This window comes from Miniopterus natalensis, chromosome 11 (assembly GCF_054644295.1).
Source record: "Miniopterus natalensis isolate mMinNat1 chromosome 11, mMinNat1.hap1, whole genome shotgun sequence".
In the NCBI taxonomy this organism is placed as follows: Eukaryota; Metazoa; Chordata; class Mammalia; order Chiroptera; family Miniopteridae; genus Miniopterus; species Miniopterus natalensis.
In genome coordinates this window covers 50,546,429-50,573,273 of record NC_142091.1, presented here as the reverse complement: position 1 = coordinate 50,573,273, position 26,845 = coordinate 50,546,429, and the positions used below count along the sequence as shown (strand labels likewise).

Sequence of the window (26,845 nt, the reverse complement as noted above, 5' to 3'; positions counted from 1 at the left end):
TGACCCCTTGGCTGCCTGCTGTCCCCAGACCCGGAGTGGGCAGCTTCAGGAGGGTTTGGATGGTTCTGTATCCAGAGGCTTTCTGATTACAGTCCAAGGCTGTGCCCTTTCCTCCTCATCCCAGGCCCTCTCCAACCTGTTCTTGCTCACAGGTCAAACTGAGCATCTTCTGTGAACAAGACAGGATCCTCCAGGACTTGGAAGACAAGATACGAGCCCTCAAGGAGAACAAAGTATGTATCAGTTGTGGATATTCTTAGATTGGGTGGAGTAGGGGGTTGGTCTTTTCTCAGTTAGACTGGATGGTGTCGACCAACAGGTGTTAGTTTATCCAGAACAATGTCTTTAGGTTTAAAGGGTGTTTCTTGGGGTATTGGGGGTGGTTCTTTCTGAACCTGTACCACTGCCCTCCTCCTCCTACCCCTCTAATTCTGCTCTTGCCCACCTCTCCCTGGAGCCTGGAGAGGTGAGCCTGGGAGAGGAGGGCTCCACTGCCTTGTATGTGATACTCCCGGGCCCCTAGGATGTGCAAGTCTGGGGGAGAGGGCAGGAATGGGGCGGAGTTAGCGGGCACCAATATTTGGTCTCCTAGACACTCAATGTGAATTTTTTTCTTTATTGCCTTTTAACAAGGTGTTATATTTGTGATGTTGAAGGTTTATAACATGCCCTTTGTCCCAAGAGCTTAAAGAGTTTTCCATAGACTGATTTATTCTCATCATTTATCCCATAAGGAATTGGTAGCCTTGTGCCCATTTTGTAGATGAGGAAACCAAGGCACAGAGCTTCTCGGTTACTTGCCCCAGGCCATCCAATGGGCAGAGTCAGAGCTGGACTCAGAGACCCTGACTCTCAGGACCCAGTAGACACTGGCCCTTCAGTTATGGTTAGATCTGGCAGCTTTGTTTAGTTCCTGGCACGGTGTGGGAGGCCTCCACGGACTACCCTCTTATCTTCTTGCTCTTTGACTCTTGCCCGGTGTAGGACCAGCTGGAGTCCGTGCTGGAGGTGTTGCACAGACAGATGGATCAGTACCGAGACCAGCCCCAGCACCTGGAGAAGATTGCCTACCAGCAGAGGTTGCTGCAAGAGGACCTGGTCCACATCCGGGCGGAGCTCTCCAGAGAGTCCACTGTGCGTACAGACACTTCCCCCTCAGGGTGGGCTGGGCAGGGGGCTGCATTTCTCATCCCCCCAGTTATAACTGAATTGGTGGCCAGGGGCAAGAGTCTTGGGGTATCTGGCCTCCTGGCAGTAGCTTCCCTTATCCAGGGGGTAACATGTTCAGGGGTGCCTTAGGGTCCTTTCCATCAGCGACTCCTGTATGGCTATAGTGACACCTGAGGGACCAGATTTCTCAGAGCAGCCTGTAAGGCTTTTCCCTGATCTGTGTGCAGTTAATTCTAAGATGTCAGACTTTCCACTTTTATCTGTTCACCTGATGTGGTGCAGGCCCTTCTGCCAGGGCTGAGAACCAAAGTGTCTCCAAGGGAGAAGAATGGACAGTGCAGATGGCCAGGGTCAGAGCATGAATGAGAAGACAACCCATGTCTCTCCCTCACCAGGCCTGCCCAAGACCTGTTGGGCTCCCCTTGTCTCTCCCCGAGGCTAGATCAGTTGTGGCCAGGAGCACAGGTGCTCATGGAGCTTCTGAGGGGAGAGGAGAGGGATAGCTAAGAATCAGAGCGTTTCCTTGGCCAACAGGAGATGGAAAACGCCTGGAATGAATACCTGAAGCTGGAGAGCGACGTGGAGCAGCTGAAGCAGACCCTGCAGGAGCAGCACAGAAGAGCCTTTTTTTTCCAGGTGACTCAAGGGCTCTTTATCCATTCTGGGCTCTGATTTTTTGTGAGAGCCTTCACCTGTGGGGACTTTGAGCCCCACCCAGGGCCTTCTTTCCTCCACCAGGGCTTAGCCTGCGCACCACCCCAAGCTCTCCCTCGGGGATCCCTTCCCCCAGCCAGGCTGTGATGTGCAGCCTCCCCCCCAGTTCTCATCTCTCTGCTCGTAGACAAGCGCTGGGACGTTTTTGTAAGGATTTTACATTTGGGGAAAAAAGCCCTGAGAGGAGACAAATGCCAACCTTGAAACCCTTACAGAGATTGAGAGTGATCTGTGTTCCTTGGTTCTTGGCCCATCTTGGTCTCCTAGCTACTCACTCAGACAGCAGTGGGAGCCCTGCCCCCTCCCTTCCTTCCTCTTGATTCCTGAAGATAGATGTTATCCAGCCTTCACCTGAGGAGGTAGTGTGAATCCAGGAGGTGCCTCTGGTCTGCAGGCAGTCATTAGCATTTCTGGAAGGAGGGCTAGGAGATACCCATCGCTGTGGCCCCTGCCTCACTCAGCAAAGGCAGCCTTAGAGCCCTGCTTCCTCTATCCTTAAAAATCAGGCCACCTTTGGACAGTTGCTCTGTCCCCAGAGGTGAGAGGAGAAAGCTCCTGTGTGGTTTTCCTTCCTTCCTGCTGGGTCCTCTAGATGCCCAGTGTTCTTTCACTGTGATGCCCAACCAGGCACCAGCTTCACCCTCAACATCTTAAAAATGGAAAATAACCCGCTTTCTAACCCAGCTTCAGGTCTGTATCTCCTCTTTCAGGGCCCTGACATGAACTCGATTTATTTGAGTTCAGCGAGCATTAACTGGGGCTTCTTGTGTTGAGGCACCGTGCTAGGCCAGTTTTGGTGCTAGGCTTGCTAACTGATAAACTAGTTCTAGCCAAGGCTCCTCACTCATGTGATTTAATGAATATAAGGTATCCCCAAAAATGTATACACATACGTTTTTTGATAGCTCGATTGATGTCTTTCTTTTCAGATTTAACCCAGTGGAATTAATAATTATTCAAAGTGTGTATATTTATTTTTGGGACAACCTGTATGTTGACTCTCCCCACATCAGCCTCACTCCAAAAAGAGAGAGAGAGATTCAGGACTGAAGGCTTTTCCCAGGCACTGCTGCCCCCCACTCACCATTCAGCGCTGGTTCCAGAGAGCCTGGTCCAGGGCCCTGTGGGCACTTACCTGTGGCTCAGAGCGTGCTCTGCTTCACAGCACTTGTCTATCTCCTGCTGCTGCTACGTTTTCCTATGATTTCCCTCATCCAGGCTGACTAACATTTTCCTACTCTGTTTTGTATCTCCAGCACTTATCATAGTGGCTCAAAAAATACTAGGTGAATATCGACAAAACCCTGCGGACGATTATTTCTGATTACTGGTTTCTTAAACCGCCCCGCGTTGTTATACCTATCTCCCGTTATACCTGTCCTCTTGGACTTCAACGAGCCAGATTCATTTTTGCAATAACTTTTTTTTAGCTCTTTATTCTTTATGTTTCTATGACTATCCAAATAACATGTGAATACATCTCTCTGAAAAGGGCCAAACAATGAGAAGGAAAACCAAAATATAAACAAAAGCTTCTCTTCCCTCCGCCCCCTTTCTGCCCTCGACCGCCACCTTCCCTCTGTGTAATGGGTTCCAGCAGTTTGCAGCGTTGCCTTCCCGACCATTTTCTTTGCATTTCCGAACACGGGCACACACAGAGAATTATATCATTTATTTGGGGGTGGCAGGTTTCTTTAAAGAGGAATCATTCTTACACCTTGAACTCACTTTTTTGTCATAACCTCATGTTGTAGAAATCTTTCTAGGAAAGATACCCCCAAGTCTATGCTGCCCAATACAGTAGCTACTTAAATTTAAACACAAATTAATTAAAGTGAACTAACATTAAAAATATATTCCTCAGTCACACTAGAATCATTGTAGGTGCTCAGTAGCCACATGTGGTTAGTGGTCACTGTGTGGACAGCACAGATGATGGAAGATTTCCATAATCTCAGAAGGCTGTACTGGGCAGTGTTGGTCTAAGTCAGTGATTTTCAACTGGTGCGCCACAAGAATTTTTAAAACATGCAGTACCTGACTAGTCAAATGGAAAAATGAATTTAGATTGTGAAATGAAAAAATGACAACAGGCAACACAACAGTAGCTGTCCAGTGTGAATGAATAAAAATTATACCTATTTTTTTTTTTGGTCAGATGGGCCAAAAATATACTTTTTGGTGTGCTGCAGAATTTTAGTAGTTTATGTGTGCCATGAGATGAAAAAGGTTGAAAAGCACTGGTCTAGGTAAATTAAATTAGTTTTTAACTGCTTCATAGAATTTTATAGTCTGGATAGTCCAAGCTTATCTATCCATTCCTCTTCTGATGGGCATTAAATGTTATTTGCAGTTTCACTTTTATAAAAGGTGCCACAGTGAGCATCTGTGTAACTGCCTTTTCAAGCTCACTTATGAGCATTTGTCTAAGACAGGCTCCCAGGAGCGGACTCGGTGGGTTGAAATGAGTGTGTATCTTCAGTGTGGATGGATACTGCCTGATCACTCTCTAAAGGCTGTACTCATTTGCCCTCCCACCCACAGTGAATGAGGGTACTGAACCTATCTACTCACATCCTTGCCAGCACTTGATGTTATCAGTCTTTTTAGTTTTTGCCAGTCTACCTGCTGAAAAAAGACATCTTGTTTTAATTTGCATTTATTTACTTGCTAGTAGGTTAAACAGCTTTTCATGTGATTATTGGCCATTTGAATTTCTACTGTGCCTTATTTCATGGTGATTTAACATACAGTGGACCCAGGAACCTTTTTCCCCCTCTGCAAAACAAATGGGTACAATGTACAGGTCTTGTCACAGACTCCCTAGTACGTTACTAAAACATGGGCCAGTTTGGAGCCTGGTCCCTGCTGCTTGATTTGCACCTAGCTCGGTGGCACTGCTCATGCTTTCCCTGAATGCCACAATACCTGGGAAACTCACAAAGCCCTTCTTTGAGCAGGCTCTGTGCTGACTTCTTGGGTGTAATTCTAGGCCAGGCAAGCTATGAGAGTCCTGAATAAATCATTAACACTGAGGATATGCTTGCGGCCCCATACACACATTCTCAGTAGTGGGGCCTGGCAACTCACCTTTAGCCAGGTTTGGCTGTGAGAAAATTCATAGCCTTTTCATTACTGATGAGTGGCTTTATTTATAAAGATTTTCATGGCCACCTGGACGAGGAAGCCAGGTGAGAGGCAGTGATAGGTGAGGCTAACTGTAGGTGTCCCTACTTCCGGACAATGAGAGCCTTTGCTGAATGCAGTACACAGGAGCCTTCCTGCCCAGCCTGGTGGCAGGATTCAGGAATGAAAGCCCACTGCCTTGCTCCCCAAAAGCCTCCTTTCCTTTGTCATTAAGTTCTGAAATTCCATCGCCCTTGGGGAAAGATAGAGGTTCTCTGGCCTTCGCTCCTCTCTGCTCTTCTCTTACACGTGGGGGTGACAGAAAGGCAAAGCGGGGACAGGGTTGTGAACTGGCAGGTAGAAGTGTGCCAGGTAGACCGCCAGAGGAGGAGCGAGTTGATTTGAATCCCATGCTCCTTCACCTGCACCCAGCACTCTGCTTGGGGACCTCAGCTCTAGAGATAATCCTGTTAACTTGGGCTCAAAAGCATGGCTGTTTTAGGACACCTGTACTTAAAGTGAGGAGCTGAGCTCATTATTTGCTTGTCAGCCCTGAGGATGTGTGTTGGTGTCCTAAGGGTGGGGAGAGCATGAGAGTCTGAGCCTCGTTAGGAAGGAAGCCCCAGACATCTGTTGTCACGGCTGCTGCACAGTATTTGATCAGGGCCTTTTAAGTGATTGGTCCTTTATTCATTCAACATATGTGTACCAAGAATCTGCTGAGAACCTGCCCCTGGGGGATGGTTCAGGGAGCGCATAGCCCAGCTGTAGAATCAGGTCCTTAAGCATCGCAAGTGCGAGAACCCTTCTGATTGAGGGTGGCCAGGTGCCTTGAGAGGAGATGGGCATGTGAAACTTTCTGCCCTCCCCCATGATAATTTAAAAACGGAAAGAATATTCTATTTGATGTTTAAACAAGTCTATTAAAAGATGCCGGCAACCCCTTAGTCACGACGGACCCCACTCTCCTCTTTCTAGGGCCTCTTCCCAGCTGGTATTGGTTATAAGTTGTCAAGTGTGCATATGGTCTTGTAGCCTGAGTCTTTCCCCATTACTTTAAAAAATAACAGCTTTGTTATATAATTCCCTTTTAAAGTATGCAATTCACTGTTTTTTTAGAATCTTCAGAGTTGTGCAGCCTTTCCCACAATAAATTTTACAACATTTTCATCACCTCCCAAAAGAAACCTTGTACCTATTGATGGTCACTCCCCACCCCCACCCTCAGCTCCCCACTCCTGCTCTATCCAGGTACTAATCTACTTTCTGTCTTGTGGGTTTACCTATTCTGGACATTTCATATAAATGGAATCATATAACCTGTGGCCTTTTGTGTCTGGCTTCTTTCACCTGGCATAATGTTTTCCATGTTGTAGCATGTGTCAGTACTTCATTCCTTTTTATTGCCAAAAATTTCCACGGCCCATTGTACTCTGAACTAAACTTCAAATCCCAGGATTAGCTCTCTTTTTAAAGATGCTCTTTATATTCTAGGGAAGGCGTAACCTCTAGTCCTTGCCTTCTCTTCCCTTATGCCATAGTTGCCTAAGACAGTCTGTATTTTTAAAGTGTGGTAAAGTATACATAACATAAAATTTATCACCTTAACCATGCTCAGGTGTAGAGTTTGGAAGCATTAAGTGTTCACATTGCTGTGCACCCACCTCCACAACTCTTTTTGTCTTGCAGAACTTGAATTCTGTACCCATGAAATAACAGTCCTCACTCTTCTCCTCCTGCCAGCATCTGGCAGCCACCCTCTGCTTTCTCTCTCTGAATCTGACTACAGTACCCTAGATGCCTCATATAAGTGGAGTTGTACAGTGTTTAAGGCAGCCTGTTTTTAAATTAGGTGGAACTAGGCAAGGTAGACTGGTTAGGGCACCTCTGAAACTCCTCTCCGGCGCCCTGGGCATCCTCCATGTCTGCGCTTCCCCGCGAAGCCATGAAGCAGGCTTGGCTCTATCTGTGGTGGGGTTTCCCAAGGAAATGCTGCTCCCCCTCCCCCCGGATGAGGGGCTCTGTCTTAAACAACAGCACAAGTCCTAAGAAGGAGATGAACCACTGCCTTGCCTTCCTTAGGAAAAATCGCAGATACAGAAGGATCTCTGGAGGATTGAAGATGTCACTGCAGGCCTGAGTGCGAATAAAGAGAACTTCAGAATCCTGGTGGAGTCGGTCAAAAACCCGGGTGAGTGGGCTGTCTCCCGAGGCCAGCACCCAGGTGGGTGGGATGGCCCTCAGGAGCCCAGGACCTCAAGGTGTGTCTCCCCTCTGAGGAAGCGGCTCTTTGTTCCAGCCCATCCTTTGCTTCCCTCTACGCCCCTTAGAGAGAAAAACGGTGCCTTTGTTTCCTCACCCGCCTGTGCCTTCACTCTCGACTTCTGAGAGCAAGCCAGCCCCACAGCCCAGCCCTCCCACCAGCCCTGTGCGGACCCCGCTGGAGGTTCGGCTCTTCCCTCAGCTGCAAACCTACTTGCCCTACCGACCTCACCCGCCCCAGCTGAGGAAGGTGACGTCGCCTCTTCAGTCACCAACCAAGACGAAGCCCAAAGTTGTAAGTATGATGACCAGGAGCTGAGCGCTGTCTTTTCCTGTCTGGCAGATGACTGTCCCTCTGTGCACTAGTCAGCATCTCTCAGGAGAGAAGTTTTAGGTAAACTTGGGGAGACAGACCCAGCCAGAGTCCTGAGCCATGAGAAATTAAGGAGTGGAAGAGCCCTGCCATTGGACCTCAGACTCCCAGAGTTAGAAGGGCCCTTCGAGATAATCTAGCCCAACCCTCCCATTTTGCAGTTGGGAAAACTGAGGCCCAGCCAGAGGAAGTGACTGTGACGAGTAGGTGGCATTTGTGATCTACACTGTGCACAGCAGTGTGCTGCTGCTCCTTGCAAACCTGCAGTTGCACACATCTATCCTCAGTAGAAGAGGATCCTTTATCTTCACCTACAGTTGAGCACTCTGCTGGATTGTAGGGTACATTTGATCCTTGGAATAACCCTGTGGAATATAGACAGGAAGGTCAGTGTCCCCATCCCACAGATAAGAACTGAGGCCCGAAGGTGTTAAAATTTGCTTATGGTCTCCACATTAGTAAATTCAATCTATATCTCCTGACCATTCTCTGTTCCATCTGTCATCTTATTGGGCATTCATCCCAGGTCCTCAGGTCAGGTTTGTGGCCCTTGTGACTGCCTTGGCTTGCCTGGCATAGAGAGGGGCCAAGCCCTTGGCAGAGTCTGGGACAACAGGAGACTTTAAGGAAAAAGAAGGTGTGGTCAGGTACTAGGATAGCTCATGTCTCCAGGGCCAGGCCAGTTTGGGCTGGAGAACACAGGGGGTCTGGTCCAAGTGACTGGAGAGTCATGGCAGAGGGGACATTGGAAGGGGGACCTTTAGGACTTTGCTTGGAGGAGCTTTGCCTGTACACCATGATGAGGTCATGCACAGCAGTGGCTTAAACACATAAATTCCCACATCCAGGTCCTCACCATCTACCTGCTTCTAGCCAGGGCCCAGGGCCCAGGGTCATTGTGAATTTCTTCATCTTGAGATCTTCCCAATCCTAGATCTAAGAGGCACAGAGCACCAGCCACAAAACAGGAGGTAGAAATAGCAAATCCAATAGGAATGGCTGGGGAAGACGACTGCTGACATACGGCAGGTTCCTGCCAGTCAGGACAAGCAGCAGAGGGGCAGGGTGCTAGCCTGGATTCCAGCTCTTGTTCTCTCTGGGCCTCGGACAAGGCCCATCTCCTCTCTAAGCCTCCTCAGTTTCCCCTTGTGCACAACAAGCCGCTCTGAATAGACGTCACAGAGGCTCCTCTTCACGGCTTGGTCCTCTGTGGCTCAGGGGCAGGGCTTTTCATGTTGGGTCAGCCTCAGGGTCACCAGTTTCACCATTTTTTTAATTATTGTTTGCTATTTTATACTTATATTTGTGATAATGATATACTGAAATTGACATAAAGCCTGAATATATAATTAACACATAATAATAAAGAGACCACCCATGTTATACCAACACCCAGACCAAGAAATAGAGCTTTGCAGCAACCAGAAGCCCTCGGGCTGGTGGGTCCCTTCCCAGGGCAAGGCCCTTTTTGCCAGAGGTAACCACTATCTTGACTTTTTGGATAACTTCCTTGCCTTTTTTTTTTTTTTTTTTCAAGTTTTGCTGCCCATGTTTGCATCTCTAAATAATTTTACTCTTTCATACCTTGCATCTTTTCTTCAACAATATGTTGGTGTGATTCATCCCCATTGTTGTGTGTAGCTGTAATTCTTTCATTTTTATTTTGCTTAGTTTCTTGAATTTAATGTCATTTACTTTATTAGATAGTACTGTCAAAGGGTACAAATCAGAAGATATTTTTAAACAATAATAAAATGTCCTCCTCCCACCCTCTGTCTCCAGACATTCTGTTGCCTTCAATCAAGGACAGTCAGTGTTTTGTGTTTATCTTTCTGGAGAGCTTTTTAGAAATTGGTGACTCTGAGATCTTGTTGGGGTTGGAAACCACTGATGCTCAGAGAGCCTGTGGGGATAATATTCGCACAGCGATGACAGGTGTTGCATAAGAATGCTGATAGGCTTTGCAAGGCAAGCTTGGACACCCTTTCCCAAACCCTGCAAAATTCTGAAAAACTAAGCAAAATTACTCTAAGGTGGGGAATTTAGGAGGAAGGAGTCTCAGTGGTCATTTGTCCCAGGAGTAGGTGTCCATGGCAGTTGGGAGCCAGGCTGTTGAACTGTAGTGAAGCCACAGCCCTCAGAGTGTCATGGGCGGGGCGGGGTGGGAGGGATTTTGAGGAAAATAGTGACATTCGTCATCCTCAAGGAGTGGACTGCAGGGCAGGCAGCGAGTCACCAGTCCTGGCCGCCTGCTCAGCCCCCAGGTCAGGAAGGAGGAGATGTTCTTTAACTGTTCACATTTCTGATAGAGGGGGCAGGAAGAGGTAGACTGTCCTCGCTTGGCTCTCCAGCCTGCTAAGGGATCCTGAGACCATGCGAGGCTCAGTCTGAGCACTGTGGAGTGGGCGGATGTTTGGGGGCGGGGAGGCTGTCGTAGGCTTACCAATATGTGCAGAGTGGCCAGCCTGTGCCCCCTACGGTACATTCCAAGCACTATAGGAGTAAGAACATGGACCTAGGAGACCTGAGGTCTGGGTTTGGGGACACAGTGTAGGCAACACTTTGAAAAATGGGAAATGTGTGAATCAAGGGGAAGAGTGGATTTGGAGGTGAGGTATCACTTTCTTCACAGCTCTGCCAAGGCAAACACTGGCACCTTTGGGCTGAAGTGGTCATGCTCCACAGACCCGAGGTGGCCAGTTCTGCCCTTTGGGCCACCACTGTGGTGGTTCCACTTGGCACCCTTCCTCCAGCTCGCTCTCACTGAGCACTGGTTCTACTCCTTTTTCTGAGCAGGAAGACGAGGCACCTCCCAGGCCCCCACTCCCTGAACTCTACAGCCCTGAGGATCAGCCCCCGGCCGTGCCACCTCTGCCCAGGGAGGCCACCGTCATCCGGCACACTTCAGTGAGGGGCCTCAAGCGGCAGTCGGACGAGAGAAAGCGAGACCGGGAGCAGGGACAGTGTATGAATGGGGACTCTAGGGTGAGCAGAGAGGACCCTGGGATTGCCCACTATGGGTGGGGACAGGGAAGGTGGTGTGACTCTGGGCAGGTATGACAGCCTCAAATTCTGCCCACAGGTGGAGCTCCGGTCATACGTTAGTGAGCCTGAGCTAACGACTTTCAGTGGTGACGTGGCCCAGTCTTCCCTGGGACTCGTGGGCCCTGAGAGCAAGTATCAGACGCTGCCTACCAGAGGTAAGGCAACACTCTCCCCAGAGGCTTCTGGGAACCCCCAGCACAGCCAGTCACTGCTCCCCAACCCTCCCCTGGTACCTCGCACCCTCTGCCTGCAGCTCTGGGCCTTGGGCAGCAGCTGTCACAGGGCTCTGGGCTTTGGGGAGGGCCTGTCCTTCCTTTCTCTGGCTCACATCCTGCTTCTTTTTCTCTTTGTTACATCTGTTCCTGGAAATGATGATAATAGCAATTACTGTAAAGCTCAGCACTGTGTTGTGTTAAGCACTTTGTAATCACTTAGTTAATACAATATTCCTCTGAGGGAAGTACTATTATTATCTCCATTTTAGAGGTAATAAAACTAGGTCTCAGAGAAATTAAGTAACTTGCTAATAAGCTAATAAGTGATGGAGCCAGAATCCAACCCCAGTGTTCTGGCTCCAGAGCCGCTGCACCCTGTAGGCTGGGACATTGGGTGACTGCATCAGCATGGCCATCTTGGGCCTTCAGAGAGTTAGTTCCTCTTCTATGTCACTCTAAGACTCAATGAATTCTTTCTTTAAACAAACACACTTTTCTCTTCAATTGGGTCTTTCTCTCACTGACCTTCCCTATCCCTTCAAGGTGGGGATGGGAACAGACTTAGGCCCTTAGGCTCACTCGTACCCCATTTCCCCCATATCAGACCCTCTTCCTCAGACATCTCCATAAAGGGAGGCCTCCTGGAACCCTTGCAGGGGCCATGCTCCCTCTCTGTTCCTCCTGTCTGCTTCTGGAGGTAGAAGGTCCAGTGCTTTCCCCCTTTGGCCAGGTGGACACAGAGCCCTGGTTCCGGCACGTGTGGGGGTATGTGACCCCCAGGTCTCCACACTGTCTAGGCTTGCTGTGGCCTGAGCTGTCCCTGCAGAGTGTGGGCTCTGGGTTTTGCTGAGTTGGTGTCACAGCAGCCCTTGACACTGTGCCTAGGGGCCCTGTCTCTTCATTCATTACGGCCTGGAGGTGCTTATCAGTGGCAGTATTGGTGACATTGTGGGCAGGACAATTCTTTGTTGCTTAGGTTTCTCTGGGCACTGTAGGACACTCATCATTCTCTTTCCTACTTGTTATATGCTAGTGGTGTCCTCAGTCAGCGGGTGCCCATTTCCAGATATCACAGACCACCCCTAATAACAATGGCTGCTAGTGGAGAAAGTGCAGGCTGTGGCACCAGCTGGCCAGGGTGACCTGAATTCTCAGAGCCATCGGACCCAGATGTGGGAAGCACGTGGTCAGCGAGACCCCTCCCCTATACCTTGGACCAATCTCTTAGTGTCTGTGAGCACCTCTACACTGGTCAAGTGATGCTTATTCTGTAGGGCCAGTGGGACAAAGTCTATATAACAGTGCCTGACATAGCAAGTGCTCAGTAAATGTTTGGTGCCACCTTCTTTATCTTCATTCATTCAGTCAGTCAACCAGGCGTTGTTGAATTCACAGTCTAGTTAGGTATGTTGACACTGGTCAGTAACCAGTGAATATCCTGAGGGCTATTGGGGATAACTGATTCTGCCAGGGGCATTTCAGGAGCCTCCATACAGGCAGGATATTGGGTCACGCAGGATGCCTGGGAGTTCATCAGAAGGAAGGGATGAAGGATATTCCTGCTCCCCCATCCTTTCCATGTGCCAAGCAGCCCTGGGTTTCTGTATGTGAGGGAAGACTAGAGTGGTCCACAGATCTGTAGAGACACTGTCCCCCACTGGGGCCAGAGGGCACGCCTGGCTGGGCCCTCATCCTCTATCTGGGTCTCGCTCTTCCAGGCCCTGGGGAGGAAGAAGGGTTGTTGGCTGAACCCTCATGGTTCCTTCATGGCAGTGGGAGGTGATTAGGGAGGGGCTGAGGGGCTGTCCATCACCAATACACTTGCCTTTCTCTTTCCTCACTAAGGGCTCTCAGGGTCCACGTCAAGGCTCCAGCAGTCGTCCACCATTGCGCCCTACGTTACCCTCCGGAGGGGTCTGAATGCCGAAAGCAGCAAGATGACCTTCCCTGTGAGTGGCCTTGAGAAGTTTGCGAGGAGCTCACTGCTCCCTCATGCACAGAGGGAAGGGCTCCAAAGTGGATGGTGACTGCGATCCTGTGAGCCCTGGGCATGGTCTCTGAGGTGGTCTCAGCCCCTCTGGAGCTGAGGGTCCCTGTCACCATGTGCTCAGTGACGTCTTCCCCACTGCCCACCAAGAAAGGCATCACCCTGCCCTTTCCATTTCCTGAGGACCCCCCACCTTTCTCCTCAGTCTGTGAGGCTCAAAGGAGGGAGCCCAGGAAGTCTGCACCTGAGTTCTGACCTCGCCACATGCCGCATGTATGCCCGACTGGACAGATCTGGGCCTCAGTGTCTGCATCTGCAGAATGAGCTGCCGCCCAGGGAGGCCGTGAGGGCCAGGGGTGTCGTGTCTAGGAATATGCTTAGGGGAAGTGGTTCTCTGTGGACAAGAGGAGCCCAACTAGATAGAGTGTTTTGTGTGATAGAGACAGACAAAGACCGGGAATGAAGCCAGCAGCATGGCTGCCCTCCGTGTTCCCAGCCCAGCTGCTCTGTCTCACCTCTTCCTCCTCAGAGACCCAAGAGTGCCTTGGAGCGCCTGTACTCAGGGGACCACCAGCGGGGCAAGATGAGTGCAGAGGAGCAGCTCGAGCGCATGAAGCGGCACCAGAAGGCCCTGGTCCGGGAGCGCAAGAAGACCCTGAGCCAAGGAGAGAGGATGAGTCTGCCCTCGTCGCGCTACCTCAGCCACCCGCTCCCTGGAGATCTTGGCTCAGTATGTTAGGAGGGTCCAGGCAGGTGGGGCTGGGACAGGGAGCAGAGCTTCCCCGAGGCCCCCAAACAGCACGTCACACCCCTGAGAGAGGGCCGCTGACCTAGATGGTTCAGAGAACACCTCATGGGGATGTTTTGTTCACAAACTGGGACACGTGTGTGACCTGGTCAGAGGGTGATTGGGAAGCAGAGCTGGAGTGAGGATGTCACTGCAGGAGTCAAGGAGCCGGAGGAAGTGTCCAGTCAGTTATCTGAGTTGAGCTTGAAAGAGGCCTTTGTAGGCATTCGGAGTCTCTGCTGAATCAAGGACTTGGGAGCATGTACTTGGTTCGAGGATTCAAGGAGTGGAGCAAGATGGTAATATGATGCGGAGGAGCACACGCCACCAGCCTCCCAAACTTCCAAGCAGATGCCCTGTGGGGCAGCTGAGCACAGGGTCACGCCCGCGACTCCGGGCTGTGGGCTGTGGTCTGCTGCTGCTTGTGGTGCTGACAGGCCTCAAGTGCCCCAGGAGAGTCAGGGGATTTGTGCTGCCCCCTGGTGGTGCTTCCAGGCACTGCACCTGCCCGCTGTCGCCTTAGGTCCGTTTTGGATACATCCCATTTGACTTCCCTGTTGTTTGAAATTAAGTGTTTCTCTAGACCTCTAGCCTGATGGTTCTTTCCCTGATTCACTGCACAAGCTCTTTTGCTTTTAGTGTTGCCGCTCGTTGCCTCTCTAATCCTGCCTGATTGTGTTTACAGAAGCTTCTAATTTGCATTGAACATTCTCTAACTGGCCTGTGCTCTTTGTTACCAGGCTTATAATAGCAGCTCTTGTCTCCATAGCCTAGTGAGCACTCCCATGTGTGACTCACCTTTCTGCTGCCCCTCCAGGCAGGCCTACTGACTCATAATTCACTCATCCCAAAGCTGCTCCGCAAGACTGAGCCAGCCTGCTGCCCGAGGGCCGTGGTCACTGGCAGAGGTCTGGGCATTATGAATTTATCAAAGTCCACGTCTTACGTCTGGGCAGTAGACACAGACTTCAGAGATTGTACATTTGAATAAATTTTATCAAGTCTAAGTTGGTTTGGTTTGGTTTTAATTCCTTTAGTCCCGTTGCACAATTTCTTATGGAAAACTCTTTGTGGTTTTAGTATTTAGTAAGATAGCAAGGTATGTTATGTTCTGTAGTCAGAGGCCCCTCTGCAGCCTTAGCTCAGACACCAAAGGGGTAAGACCCAGGACACTCATATCCCGAAGCACTACAAAGCCAGTAACTTTTAAACTTTATAAGCAAATGTCATGTGGGGGAACACTGACCTTTTACAACCTGATGTCTCAAATGTGGAAAGGTTATCTAAAAGTCGTAACTTGAATACCTTGTAATTTTTCTCTTAAAAAAGAAAAGACTTGTGTAAGTCTCTGTATCAACGCCAATAAATGTGTTGCTAATGATAATGGATTGGCGTGGTTCTTCCCCAGGATGCACCGCAGAGTCTAGTGGCCTTTTTCTGTTTGTGGAAACAATCAGGCTGGGTTTGAATGAGGACTTCTCTCTCTATCCGGGGCACATGCGAGCGTGTAAGAAAATGTGCTTTTTCTTTGTGAATCATTAAATTAATTTTTCATCCCTCAAATGTCAACTGCCTAATCCTTTCATACTGTGATTGGAAACCTAAGATACTGGCTTGGCATCAGTATCGAGAGCTTGTGCATGAATGGGTGAAATGTGCTGACAATGGCTATGGGTTTGGGGCTTTGGGGGCGCTTGAAGGGTCATCGGAGACAATCATGACTGCTTGGGACTCTGTCAGGTGAATGGGATGGGAGGGAGGAGGTGACCTGTGATGGAGAAGCATCTGTTTGGCTTCCTCTCAAGAGAAGAGAGACTTTGAGCTTGTTCCCTTTTCTCAAACCTGCTCAGCACCAAAGGCCTGTGAGGATATGGGCCACATGGGATTAGGAAGGTTGCCTCCGTGTCGCACAATTGTGTTTAGATCTTAGAATGGCCAGTTAGATTTTTCCCTCTGTAAGGAGACACTTGTTAAAAGGTTGATACCACAGAATAGCCTTGGAAACGTTGCATGTGATTTAGCATTTCAATTTTACATGGTTTTGTTTTCCGACTTAAAACTTTTGCCCCAAATAGATGCCATGATACACAACAGTTTATCTGCCTCACTGGCCCCAAGCTGCTCCTGCTTGGACCACCCCAGCTCCACCGTGGGTGCTATAGGCCCACCCCTAAATGTATCCTGTTGCGAGTACCCCTTACAGAGGCTCTTAGCGATTCCACTTGCTTACCAGGGCCTTAATGGGCTTGTTTCTTCCATTATTTCTGAGCTGGGACCTATGGATCCTGAACCAGAAAGGCTCCCATGACTGTGGGGCAGCAGAAGGGCCAAATCCCTTCTCCAGAGTTCCCCCAGGTTGTGTAGGTGTCACCCTCTCTGATCTGGGAGCCTCCTGTATCCCTGGGGACCATAGTGAATCTAAAGTCATATGTCTTCAGCCTGTGCCCTGGGGATGCATGTTTGAACCCTCGAGGGACTTAAAACAGAAAGAAATCAGCCGTCTGGAATCAGGCCGTATAAAAGCGGTAGAGGCCCCATTCTCCATTCCTTGGAGAGTTACAGCGTACAGCAGGGACATTCCGCGTCATAAAACTGCTGCCTTATTTTAGAGATGAGGAGGTTGAGGTCCATGGTCACCCAGCCCATCTTCCCAAGGACTCCAGGGCCTGCAAGACCACTCAAAATAGGACCAGCGTGGCTCCTGCAGCAGTCGGGAAGGGACTACATTTAACCCTCTTGTTCTGTTGCCAGTGGAAGCGCGAGCAGGACTTTGACCTGCAGTTGCTGGACCGCGCCATGCAAGGGGAGAGGAAGGACCAGGAGAATGGCTGGTTGAAAGTACAGGCCATGCCTGTGACTGAGTTGGACCTGGAGCCTCAGGACTATGACTTGGACATCAGCAGAGAGGTGAGGGCAGGGGCTTCCTTCGTGCTCCCCCAGGAGGCATAGCCGTCAGGCTCCCAGCCTCACCCACACTGCCCAGCGTACAAGGGGAATGTCCTCAATGGGGACAAGGCTCAGCCTCAGTGTGGCCCAGGAGACAGGATGGATAGCAGCTTGAGGCAATTAAAGGAGCCTGGTATTTTGATGCAGGTTCAAATCTATCTGTAATTTGGGGCAAGTCATTTAGCTCCCCTGTGCCTCAGTTTCCCCAGTGGTAAAGTGGGCTATGATGAGGATTAACTGACTCCGTGTGTTGCTGGAGGATTAGCAGTGATCAAAAGAAGGCCATGAGCACTGGGCCTAGCGCATAGTAGGGATGGGGCAAGGTAGTTATTGTTAGGAAATGTTCCTTGCAAAGCCTGGGATTGGCCTTGCATCTGGCCTCTCAGGCTGACTTGGGCGACCAGACCTGGGGAAAATGGGGAGGTTTGAAAAGCGCAGTGAAATTTCCAGCCACTGCAGAGGCTCGGAGACCTGCATAGTTCTGCTCTGAGTGCTTCTGGCGCCCTCTGGTGGCGCAAATGCATCATGACCGGCAGACCTGGGAAAGCAAGTAACCTCTGGATCTTTACTGATCAGGAATGTTGCTACCCAGGAGAAGAGAAAGGGAATCAGAATGACAGATGCAGGGTCTTCAAGACATAGGGTGGTCTCCTGTGACCTCTATTTTGTCATTTGTAATCTCTTTAGGGCATATTCTAATGGCTGTTTGGTTCACTTTTGTCCCCCTAACACTGGGCCAGCAAATAGTAGATGCTCTATAAATATCTGCTGAATGACAGCTCTGTTGAATGAAACACAGTGGCCCACAGATATCCCAAAACATTTGTATGAGGACTAGCCAACCCTGATGCTGCATGAGAGGAAATGCACTCACCACATGAAGGATAGGTTAGTGGTCTGGGGCAAATTGATGCCCCTGGAGGATGAGTTCCAGGGTTGGCTGGGGCTCCAGGGGTTCAAGAGCCTCCTGTCCTCAGACCTTTTGCCTTTGGCACCTCTGAAACAGCCAAAGGTTGGTGCTTTCTCAGGTTCACAAAAGAAGCTTCTGCACGCTGCCCTGGCAGTGAAAGTATGTTCTATAGTTAGTGTCCTAATTGGCCTGCCAGCCAGGGGAAAAAGTCTGCCCTTATCTCTAACCTAAATCCCTCCCGCTACAATGTAATCTGCTTCCTTCCTCTGGATCTGCCCTCATTGGGAACAACAGAGAAGAGCTTATTTCTTGCCATCTTTCACCAGAATGAAAGGCCTGCATGGGTTTAAATTTAAGTCCAGATTTGCCCTGGGATTGGAGTTAGCTCCTTTTTAGAAGCTTCAACCAACCCCATTTTAATGTGCTGTTGGTAGTTCAAGGAGGAAAAAATTCCCCGGGGTGTGCAAAGGTTGCCTTTAGCGAGATTTTCCACGCTGAGGTTGCCCCTGGGTTTGTGTAAAAGCCTAGGGGTTGGGCAGGAATTGGGGCCCATTTTCCTGTAGAAGGAAATAGAAAAGCATGGCTGCCTCCTGTCTAGGTCGCAGGAGCATTTGTAGGAATAGGAGGCACTGTTGCCACCCAGCCATCCACTCAGCCATCCCTCCATCCTCACACCTGCTCACCCACCCATCCACCTACCCATCCACCCCCCACCCAGCCAAGGAGTATTTGCTGAGGAGTTACTAAGTGCCAGGTCCTTGCGCAGACAGGAGGGAGCAATGGGGGCGGGGCGTCAGGGAAGGCTTCCCGAGGTGAGGCTGGGACGGCGAGGCAGAGTCCGAGCGAAGGAAGAGCATCCCGGCAGAGGAAGGACGGGTGGAGGCGCACAGTGGGTCAGCGTAGCTGGAGAGGCCGGCAGGGGTTGGAGCACACTGAGGGTGCATTTAAGGACGATCATTTCTGTCCTGAAGGCTTCTAGGCTCGTAGTTTTGCCTACCCTTCCCCTCCCCTCCCCTGCAGGAGGGGGTTTGGTGCACTGGAAAGAACATGGGTTTTGGAGTCAGACCCAGATTCTGATCCTGACTTCTCAGTGGACTGCATTGTGATCTTAGCAAGCCTACCTCTGTGGGCAACATGAGCTTCCTTGTGGTGGGTGACAGGGTGTGGGAGCAGGTCCCAAACCCAGATATCTGAGTCCCCCCATCTCCCACCGCCTCTTGCTCCTCTCCTCAGCTGTCCAAACCAGAGAAGGTCTCCATCCCTGAGCGTTACGTGGAGCTGGATCCTGAAGAGCCCCCCAGCCTGGAGGAGCTGCAGGAGCGGTATCGCAAAGCCGAGAAGATCCGCAGCATCCTCACCCGGTCCAGGTCAGTCCGCCCGCTGCCCAATTCCTGCGGACCCGCTAGGTCTGGATCCCATGGGTATCTGAGTTGAGTGGGCCGTGGGCCAGGCTGGATAGGAGGGTGCATGTTTTGCCAGCTTCCTCCTCATCGGAAGGGGCAGCTGGCACTCAGTACGTCACCAGCAGATCATCGAGGAAGCTTGCCTAGGTCATCTGGGAAGTCCTGAAACACAGACGGCCTGTCCTGTGTCCCAGGATCCTGGCAAATGTGGGGAGTGGAGCCACGCATGGTGGTGAAGTGGACACAGCTGGAGCTCCCAGCATTAGTGCCCTTACACAGACGCATAGACCAGAGCCAGGGTCCCCAGCCTTGTTCTCAGGTGCCAGAGGCCTTTTCCGTTTCCCTGGAGACTAGGACAGGGCCCTAAGAAGTGGCTCCTTTGTCCCCATTCTCCATAAACCTGGTGTTTGAGGGCCTCCCTTTCAAACCTGAGTTAGCCATTTCACACTTGGATTTAACAGGAGCCCAGAGCTGGCGCTCTTATCTTGAGTTCTGTGATTCCCCAAGGAAGAACAAAGCTGTGATTTGGGGGATATTTGGGGAGAAGCATGCACACCTTTATCTAGAGAGAAAGTGCACTATTTTTATCAGCGCCCCCTAAAAGGATGAGATTCCCCAGGCCAGGAGACCCTCCCCTCCCGAGGCGATGGTGGGGGTGGCGAGGGCCTACCACCTGCTTTCTGCCCATCCCGCAGCATGTGCAACCTGCAGCCGACCTCGGGCCAGGACCGGAGGAACAGTGTGGCCGACCTGGACTCGCAGCTGCAGGAGCAGGAGCGCATCATCAACATCTCCTATGCCCTGGCCTCTGAGGCCTCCCAGCGCAGCAAGCAGGTGGCAGGTGAGGCACGGAACCCGGGTCCTGCTTGCTGCTTCTTGGGGCTTAGGGCCAGCCAGGCCTCTTAGGGAGTTTGTGGAGAACCAGGTGTCAGGTGTAGTGGTTGGGGTCCAGTGGTGTGCTCTCCTGTTTCTCGAGCACAGTAGGGCTTGGAAGATGATGAGGGGCCGGCTGGGCAGTGGAGGAACTGGAGCTCAGGAGTGTCAGAGGAAGGAGGCCTCCGAGGGGGGTCCCTAGCTTCTTCAGTAGCGAGTGGCACTGCTCTTCAGCTTTCCCGGAGATTGTGGGTTAAGAACAGGTTTTTAGGCCCCTGACCAAGGGGCCAAGGCTAAGGTTTCTGGCCTCGTGAAGAAAGGGGCAGGAAAGCTGTGGGTGCTTGGATTTCTTGCTGGGACAAGGCAGGACGGGGCCCTCAAGTCCTCTCTGGGACCCCTGCTTTGGTCCCCAAATCAAAGCTACCATGCACCTTAGAGTGACAGAAAGCAGGAATTGGGAAGTGGGACTTTGGGAGTCAGTGGGGAGAAAAATAACACCGTGGGATGGGAGGGTGGGTGTGTGCCCATGCCTGCAAGTGTGTGCGTGTGGAAGAGGCTTTCTCTCTCAGCCAGGAAGGAGACTCCTGGCTCCTCCCTCCTGCCCCCGCGCCCCTCCCTGTGCGTGCCCTTACGGTTCACCTGCTACTCTTTCTTCCACATGCAGAGGCCACCGTGTCGCTGGGTGGTACCCTTGGCAGGTGTGCTCTAGGCCTTCTGGAGAGAGGGTGGCTGTAGAGCCTGAACTGGTGGCACAGTCCTCACCAGTCCTCCAACCCTGGCCAAAGGGTCCAGAAATGATCAAGGTTGGGGCCTCCAGGGCCCCCAGGTGACTGGCCCTGGGGAGCCTGGTCCGGGGAGCAGAGCTTTAATGGTGCCTCGGGAAGCCATCAGAATTACCAAGGACAAGCAGAGGGACCAAGATCTCAGTGGAAGCCTGTTCTCTGTCCCCATGAAATCCCTGCTGTCCTGACTCCATTTGGGGACATTCTGAGTGGGCTGAGAGGTGGTCAGTGTGGCTTTCTTTGGGGGGGAGACAGTAGATGGCTCCCCCAGACCCCTCCTCCTAGTGACCCTGGGGGCTCCCTTTGACCTACCTCAGCAATTTTGAGCTCCTTCCTGTGTCAAGGTTTCCGGGGGGAGGGTACTCCCCCACCATGCGTGCCCCCCTCCAGCCTGTGCTTGCTATGTGGATCTACTGCCCTCCACTTCCTCACCACCAGCAGGCCCCAAACCTAGCACCTGGGCACCTAGGGCCTCCCTCACCTCCTGCTGAGTGGCCACCCTTGCTGCAGCCTTTCCTCCCTCTTGCTCCCTCTCCCCATCCAAGAGACATAAGTGGATCTGTCCCAGCCAGGCCCAGTGGATGTGCCCCCCAAAGCCCAGGCCATTAATGGTGGGCAGCGGGGCCTGCGCCACCCGGCCCTGCCGAGTGGGGCATCTGCACTGCGGGAGCAGATGAGGAGCCTAACGCACCACTTAATTCCTGTGTGCCCGTCTAGCGCAGCAGCTGGCCCTCCTCCCGCCTAAAGGCCCCCTGTCCTCCAGGACGGTGCCACCTTATCCCCCCTTAAGCAACGGACTTCACTACACCTTTGTCTAACACCACCTTCCAAGTAAGAGCATCTGCCTGGCGTGCCCCTCGCCTAGTGCTGAGCATGCCCCACCCCGCCCTGCTGCTGAGATGATTGCCGTGCCACCTGCTCACGCTTCCTTCCTTTGGCAAAGCGGCTGCTGGGGAGACTGCCCTGGACTGGTAGGCAGGTGGGGGACTGATGTTTTTGGGGAACTCCATTCTCAGTGGCTCCAATACAATAGAAACTATGAGATCCAAGTCGTCGTTGTCGTGTCCCCCCCCCCCGCCTCCTAGAAATCTCAAGAGCTAAACTACAGGCCAGAGGATGCCCCAAGGGGCCAATGCAGGCCAGCTGGCCAGTTGGAGGATAGGGTGGCTTGGAAAAGAAGAGTTAGATCTTGGCCACTCTGGGCTTTGGCCAAAGAAATCAAAGAACTGGACGACTGGGAAAAGTCATTTACAGATGAGGAGACTGGGGATGGGGCTCTCTCTAGGTCACACAGAGTTGGTGTGGGAGCCAACCTGAGAACCACCCTTTTGGTCACTTGAGCACTTTAGCAAGGAGAAGGGAAGCTTCCTGGGGAGGTTGCCCAGGGCAATGTGAGATTGGCTCTTGGCCACTCAGAAGGTTCTGGCAACAGCTCTTTTGAGCCCTCCCCATGTGAGCATTTAGTAATGTGAGGTAGTGTGGGATTAGAGAAGGAGCCCTGGACCAGGGTTGGAAGGCCCAGTGTCTGATCCAGTCTTGTGAGTTGCTTCTGAGCCCAGTGGTCTCACCTGGACAGGGAGGGGTCAGAGTAGAAGTCTCAGCAGTCCTTTCCCTAATACTCATTTTGTAGGGTTTCCCCTTTTCTTTCCTTTATATGTACTTACGGTTAACACTGTTGCGTGCCTACTATGCTCCAGGCATTGTAAGCATCTTTGATCCCCACAACAACCCTATAAGATATTCATCCCCATTTTACAGATGAGGAATTGAAGCTCAGAGACCTTGAGGGACTTGCCCAGGGAGTCGCAGCTGTGTCAGAGCCAGGTTTTGGCCCCTTCAGTGAGAATTCAGAGCCTTTGCTCTTCCACAGCACCTATGGACTTACCTGGGCCACCTCCAGGAGCTCCAGGTGTTTGGAGAAGAGAGAGACTTGAGAGACAGAGAGTGTCCATAGGGGCAGGGGCATGCTTTTTGGCAGGTGTCCGTCAGCCTGGGCTCCCCCAGCTTCAGAGCAGACTCAGCAGGCCTGGCAGCCTGGGGGTGGAAGGAAGAGGCCGGCAGGCTCTCAGGACGGATGACGAACCACAGGGGATGCTCCAGCTGGGTCCTTTGGAAAGGCCACAGGGACTTGCTGAGGCCAAGGTAGTATGTGGCTCTCCTGGAGATCTGAGTGTGTCCAGGCCATAGAGGCAGGGGAGAGGTCTCCGCCCAGCTTCTGGTGCCCCCATGCTATGAAATAGGCCTTCACTGCTCTTCTCAGAGTATCCCCCCCATTTCCTTTCACCCTCACTGAAGCCTCAGTAGGAGGTGGGTGTGATCACCCTTGCTTTAGATTAACTAAACAAGGCTCATGGAGGCTGAGTTACCCCAAGTCGCTCAGAGAAGGAAGGGCAGGGCCAGAACTGGACCCCAGAGTACTCTGCTCAGGCCTTTTACTCTGTCAGAGCAGGGACCCAATTTAGGGGCCAGCATGTGTCTGGCGAATTTCCTAGAAGTGGTGGTGGTGGTGGGGGGCAAGCAGCCATGAGTCCTGGAAGCCGAGGGTCCCCCTGCAGCTGCCGCATTGCCTTAGCCCTCTGCTCTGCTGCTCTGTGTGTCTGTCTGCCGTTCTGTGTCTCATGTGTGTGCAGACATGCCCTCTGCCTAGTCCCAGATGTGGGCAAGGGCCTGCCAGTTTCTCAGTCCCCTGTGCTTTTTGCAGCCCAGGCAGTGACTGACCCGTGACCCAGTGTGCGGAGGAGAAGTCTGGAGCCAGGGGGCCAGTGGAACCAGCATCCTCCAAGAGAAGATTGACTGTTTCTCCCCCAAGGAAACCCTGCCCGCTGGGCAGGAGTTCTGGCTGGAGGAGGGAGCAGCTCACCAATTGCAGGTGCCCACCACAGAGTTAGGTGCCCTCCCCCCCACCTCGTGTTAGTTCAGACTCCTTTTTACATGTGACAGACGCACTTTTGATACACACTGTAAAATACTCACACTGTATTTTAGAATCAGAGTATATTTTATAATATTCACCTCAAGGGCTGAGTGGCTGGAAAGCTGAGGATGCAGGATTTTGGCTGCACATAGAAATTCAGGGACTGTTGGGTGGTAGGTGTGGGTGGGGGGAGAAGGGCAGGGCAAGCGTAGGCAGGTCCAGCATCCGATGAACTCAGGTGACAGTTGGATCTGAGAATGTGCTTCCAGTGGATTCTGGCATCGGGATCCTCGGCGTGCTATCTGGGGGAAGAAGGGCCCTTTGGCTGCAGAGCTCAGCTGTCCCTGACCTGACCGGATGACCAGCTCTGGAGTGTGAAACCCCATCAGGATGGCACATGGAGCCCAAGTCTGTGCCTTGGCCCTTGGGCTTGGTTTCGGGAAAACAATGTGTTCAAGAGCTTCGGTTCCCAACCTGCCCATGAGGTCCTCTCAGCAAAGGGCTCTTCTCAGAAAGAAAAAAGCAGTTTGCTTTCATTTAAAGAATATGCTTTGAAATACAGAAAAGGTGAGAGGAAGCACCTTTTGTTGTATCACAAGCAATAAACTCCACACTGGGTGGCATCTACCTAACACTGCTTGACTCCACAGTAGGCTGTCATTGGAATCCTGGGACCTTTGCTGGCTGTCCCTGGAGCACCCAAGTCAGCTTTCCCAGGACTCCGTGTGCTGGCAAGAGGGCTGACAGTGTGCCCCCACCATCTCTGCTGGCTGGCAGCCAGCGGGGCCACGATGGCAGGACTTTGACTTGACTCCCAGCCCCAAAGGAGGAGGGGCTGCCAAGCCGGTCGCGGTGTTTGCGGCCCTTTATTTAAATGGAGCTCATGACACTCTGCGTACAGAAAGCGATGTTTAAAGGAAAACAAAAAAACTCCATTGGGTGGAGCCACACTTTAGATGAAAATTGGTCTTTGGCTATGGTCAGAAAAAAAAGATCTTGAATATATTTAGAAGTTGCTGTCTATTTTTAACTAACTCCATATGCTGCCAGTATCTACGTCATGACATTTGCCAAAATAAGATTTTATTTTTGCCTTTATAAGATTTTGTTGGAAAAATGAAATGAATATTTTGCAAGAAAAAGTTAATTTAAATAAAAGTGTAATGGTTTGCAAAAAAAAAAAAAGTGATGTACAGTTAAAATATTAACCTGATATGCTTCCTGCTTCTTGCAGGCTGTAATCTTACCAGTGGCCTGTGTTAGTTTTTTTCCCATTTCTTTGGAAAATTGCCACTGTCAGCTCTTGATCCTGCTTGTGTTCACCTATGAAGTTTCTCCCAGTGACAGTTCCTTGCCACTTGATTGACTGTGGAGGCCTGGGGGAGAAGGCCTGTGCTCCGGGGCCTCAGCAGCTGCTCAAGGTGCCCCCCACCCCTGTGGAGAAGCCGCTGGGCTTTGGCAGGCAGACTGCAATCCAAGATACAGGAGGGACTCCACGGGCTCTCTTCCAGCCCACACCGCCGGCTCGTTCCAATGAGGTGGGTTAGCGAAGGACCGCTGCAGACTGGATTTGTATTTAATTCCTTCTGACTTGTGATATCTGCTTAAAACAGAAGGCAAGAGGTCAGTCGAGTTTAGGGACGGGTGTGTTTCCAAGTTTGTTGTAATGGCAGTTTTTCTCTCTTGCCAAGAGCACCCAAGGTTTAGCGTGAATTTCCAACTATTTAAACCAGGGAACTGCCGCTTTTTTAGCTACTGATCCCTTTTTGAATTTTACAATAAAAAATACTTTCCTGTTGTAAGCATTTCTTGGAGCTATCTCCATAGCAGAGGACTGGGGTTTGGGGGAAGAGGATTCCTCCAGGACTGAGCGCAAAGAGAAAATAAAAAGGTACAGGGTGCGCCCTGGCCAGTTTGGCTCAGTGGTTAGAACGTCGGACGGCCTGTGGGCTGGAGGGTCCCGGTTCGATTCCAGCCATGGGCACATACCTTGGCGGCAGGCTCAATCCCCAGTCCCGGCTCGGGGGGTGTGCTGGAGGCAACCAGTTGATGTGTGTCTCTCACGTCGATATTTCACTCTCTTTCTTTTTCTCTCCCGTCCACTCTCTGAAAATCAATGGAAAAAATATCCTAGAGTGAGGATTAAAAAAAAAGGTACAGGGCGCAGTGCCCCCCGCATGGTGAGACCATGTCAGTGGCTTTCTTACTGCTGGTCTCTGTTTCACAGAGTCCCCTGGAAGAGGGAATATGGTGAGTGTTCTCTCCAGCTCCAGCAGGACGGAGGTGTAGACTGTTCTATGAGAAGCGTGGCCCAAACTTCAATCCACGGAGTATTACAGGCCCCAACTCCCCATGAAGAGCTCCAGCGGCAGCGTGATAGCCGCCTCTCGAGGGCTCCTGTTCCCTGAGGGTGAAAGTACTGGCTGACCAGGGGCCCTCCAGGTGGGGACAACTCTGGGAAAGTCCATGTGGCCAGCTTCGCTTCTTTAGAGGGGACCACAGCGCCTGAGCAGAGTTTTAAATGATGGAATTGCAGTTGACGCAGGGGACGCAAGCAAGCTCTCCTGAGTTTTAACTTCAGCCCGGGCCCAGATTTGAGCATTTTAGGATCTAGTAGGCGATATGGGGGCTGGGAATAAAATATTTTCCTAATCCCCAGTGGAGCCTCCCGACTGCCCAGATTCTCAGCGTGCCCAGGGCTTTGTTTTAGCGATTGGAGTTGAGATGGGTGCACATTTGTGAGTGCACACGAGGCGGACGTGGCCAGACTGATGGGGATGCTGAAAACAAGCCTTTTGCTTGCTCCGTGCCATTAACTTTCCTATCTAGCTGTGGGGTGGAAACTGCCGCCAGCCCCTTCCCCACCTCGCCATCCTCAGGTAAGCTGGGTTCTCCAGGATTTTCCTGGATATTGTAGGTTGCAGCCCAAGGCCAGGGAAGCCTCTGTCTGCCCAAGGTCAGCTTGGGGATAGAAGGAGTGGAGGGTGAAGTGGATGTGGACCCTTGCTCAGCCAGATGGGAGCCCATTTTAGGCTTTGGATGTTCCCCCTAGCTGTGGTACAGTGCTCCATGGCAAGTCCTTCTTTGGGTGCACCAAGGGTGGGAAAGCAGCAGCAAATTGTCTAATTTACAAATCACATTTCTGAGACGTGACAGGCAAATGCTGGGAGCTCTCTGCTTCCGATCAGCGTCAGATGCTGGGACTTGTGAGGGACTCTGCCCACGTGGGTTTTGTGCTGTTATGAAAAGAACAAAGAGATGAACCTGCGCGGGGGGTGTGTGTGTGAAAAATGGCAGCCCCTCCCGGCCCGGTAAACATGCCATTGCTCGGGCGCCTC

General features: G+C 51.4%; 1 protein-coding gene across 1 annotated transcript in view; it reads left to right on the top strand.

The window, feature by feature from the left end:
• Window positions 1-25,309, top strand: part of PLEKHA7 (pleckstrin homology domain containing A7) — a 75,656-nt gene extending 50,347 nt beyond the window's left edge. Inside the window, exons 12-24 of the mRNA XM_016225165.2 lie at window positions 153-233; window positions 985-1,134; window positions 1,705-1,806; window positions 7,093-7,201; window positions 7,341-7,567; window positions 10,442-10,630; window positions 10,728-10,845; window positions 12,751-12,854; window positions 13,422-13,622; window positions 16,431-16,586; window positions 18,769-18,902; window positions 19,634-19,779; window positions 23,295-25,309. Of these exons, the coding sequence (XP_016080651.2) occupies window positions 153-233; window positions 985-1,134; window positions 1,705-1,806; window positions 7,093-7,201; window positions 7,341-7,567; window positions 10,442-10,630; window positions 10,728-10,845; window positions 12,751-12,854; window positions 13,422-13,622; window positions 16,431-16,586; window positions 18,769-18,902; window positions 19,634-19,779; window positions 23,295-23,317 (1,740 nt within the window). The 3' untranslated portion in view covers window positions 23,318-25,309. The remainder of the gene's footprint in view (window positions 1-152; window positions 234-984; window positions 1,135-1,704; window positions 1,807-7,092; window positions 7,202-7,340; window positions 7,568-10,441; window positions 10,631-10,727; window positions 10,846-12,750; window positions 12,855-13,421; window positions 13,623-16,430; window positions 16,587-18,768; window positions 18,903-19,633; window positions 19,780-23,294) is intronic.
• Window positions 25,310-26,845: the final 1,536 nt, after the last annotated feature.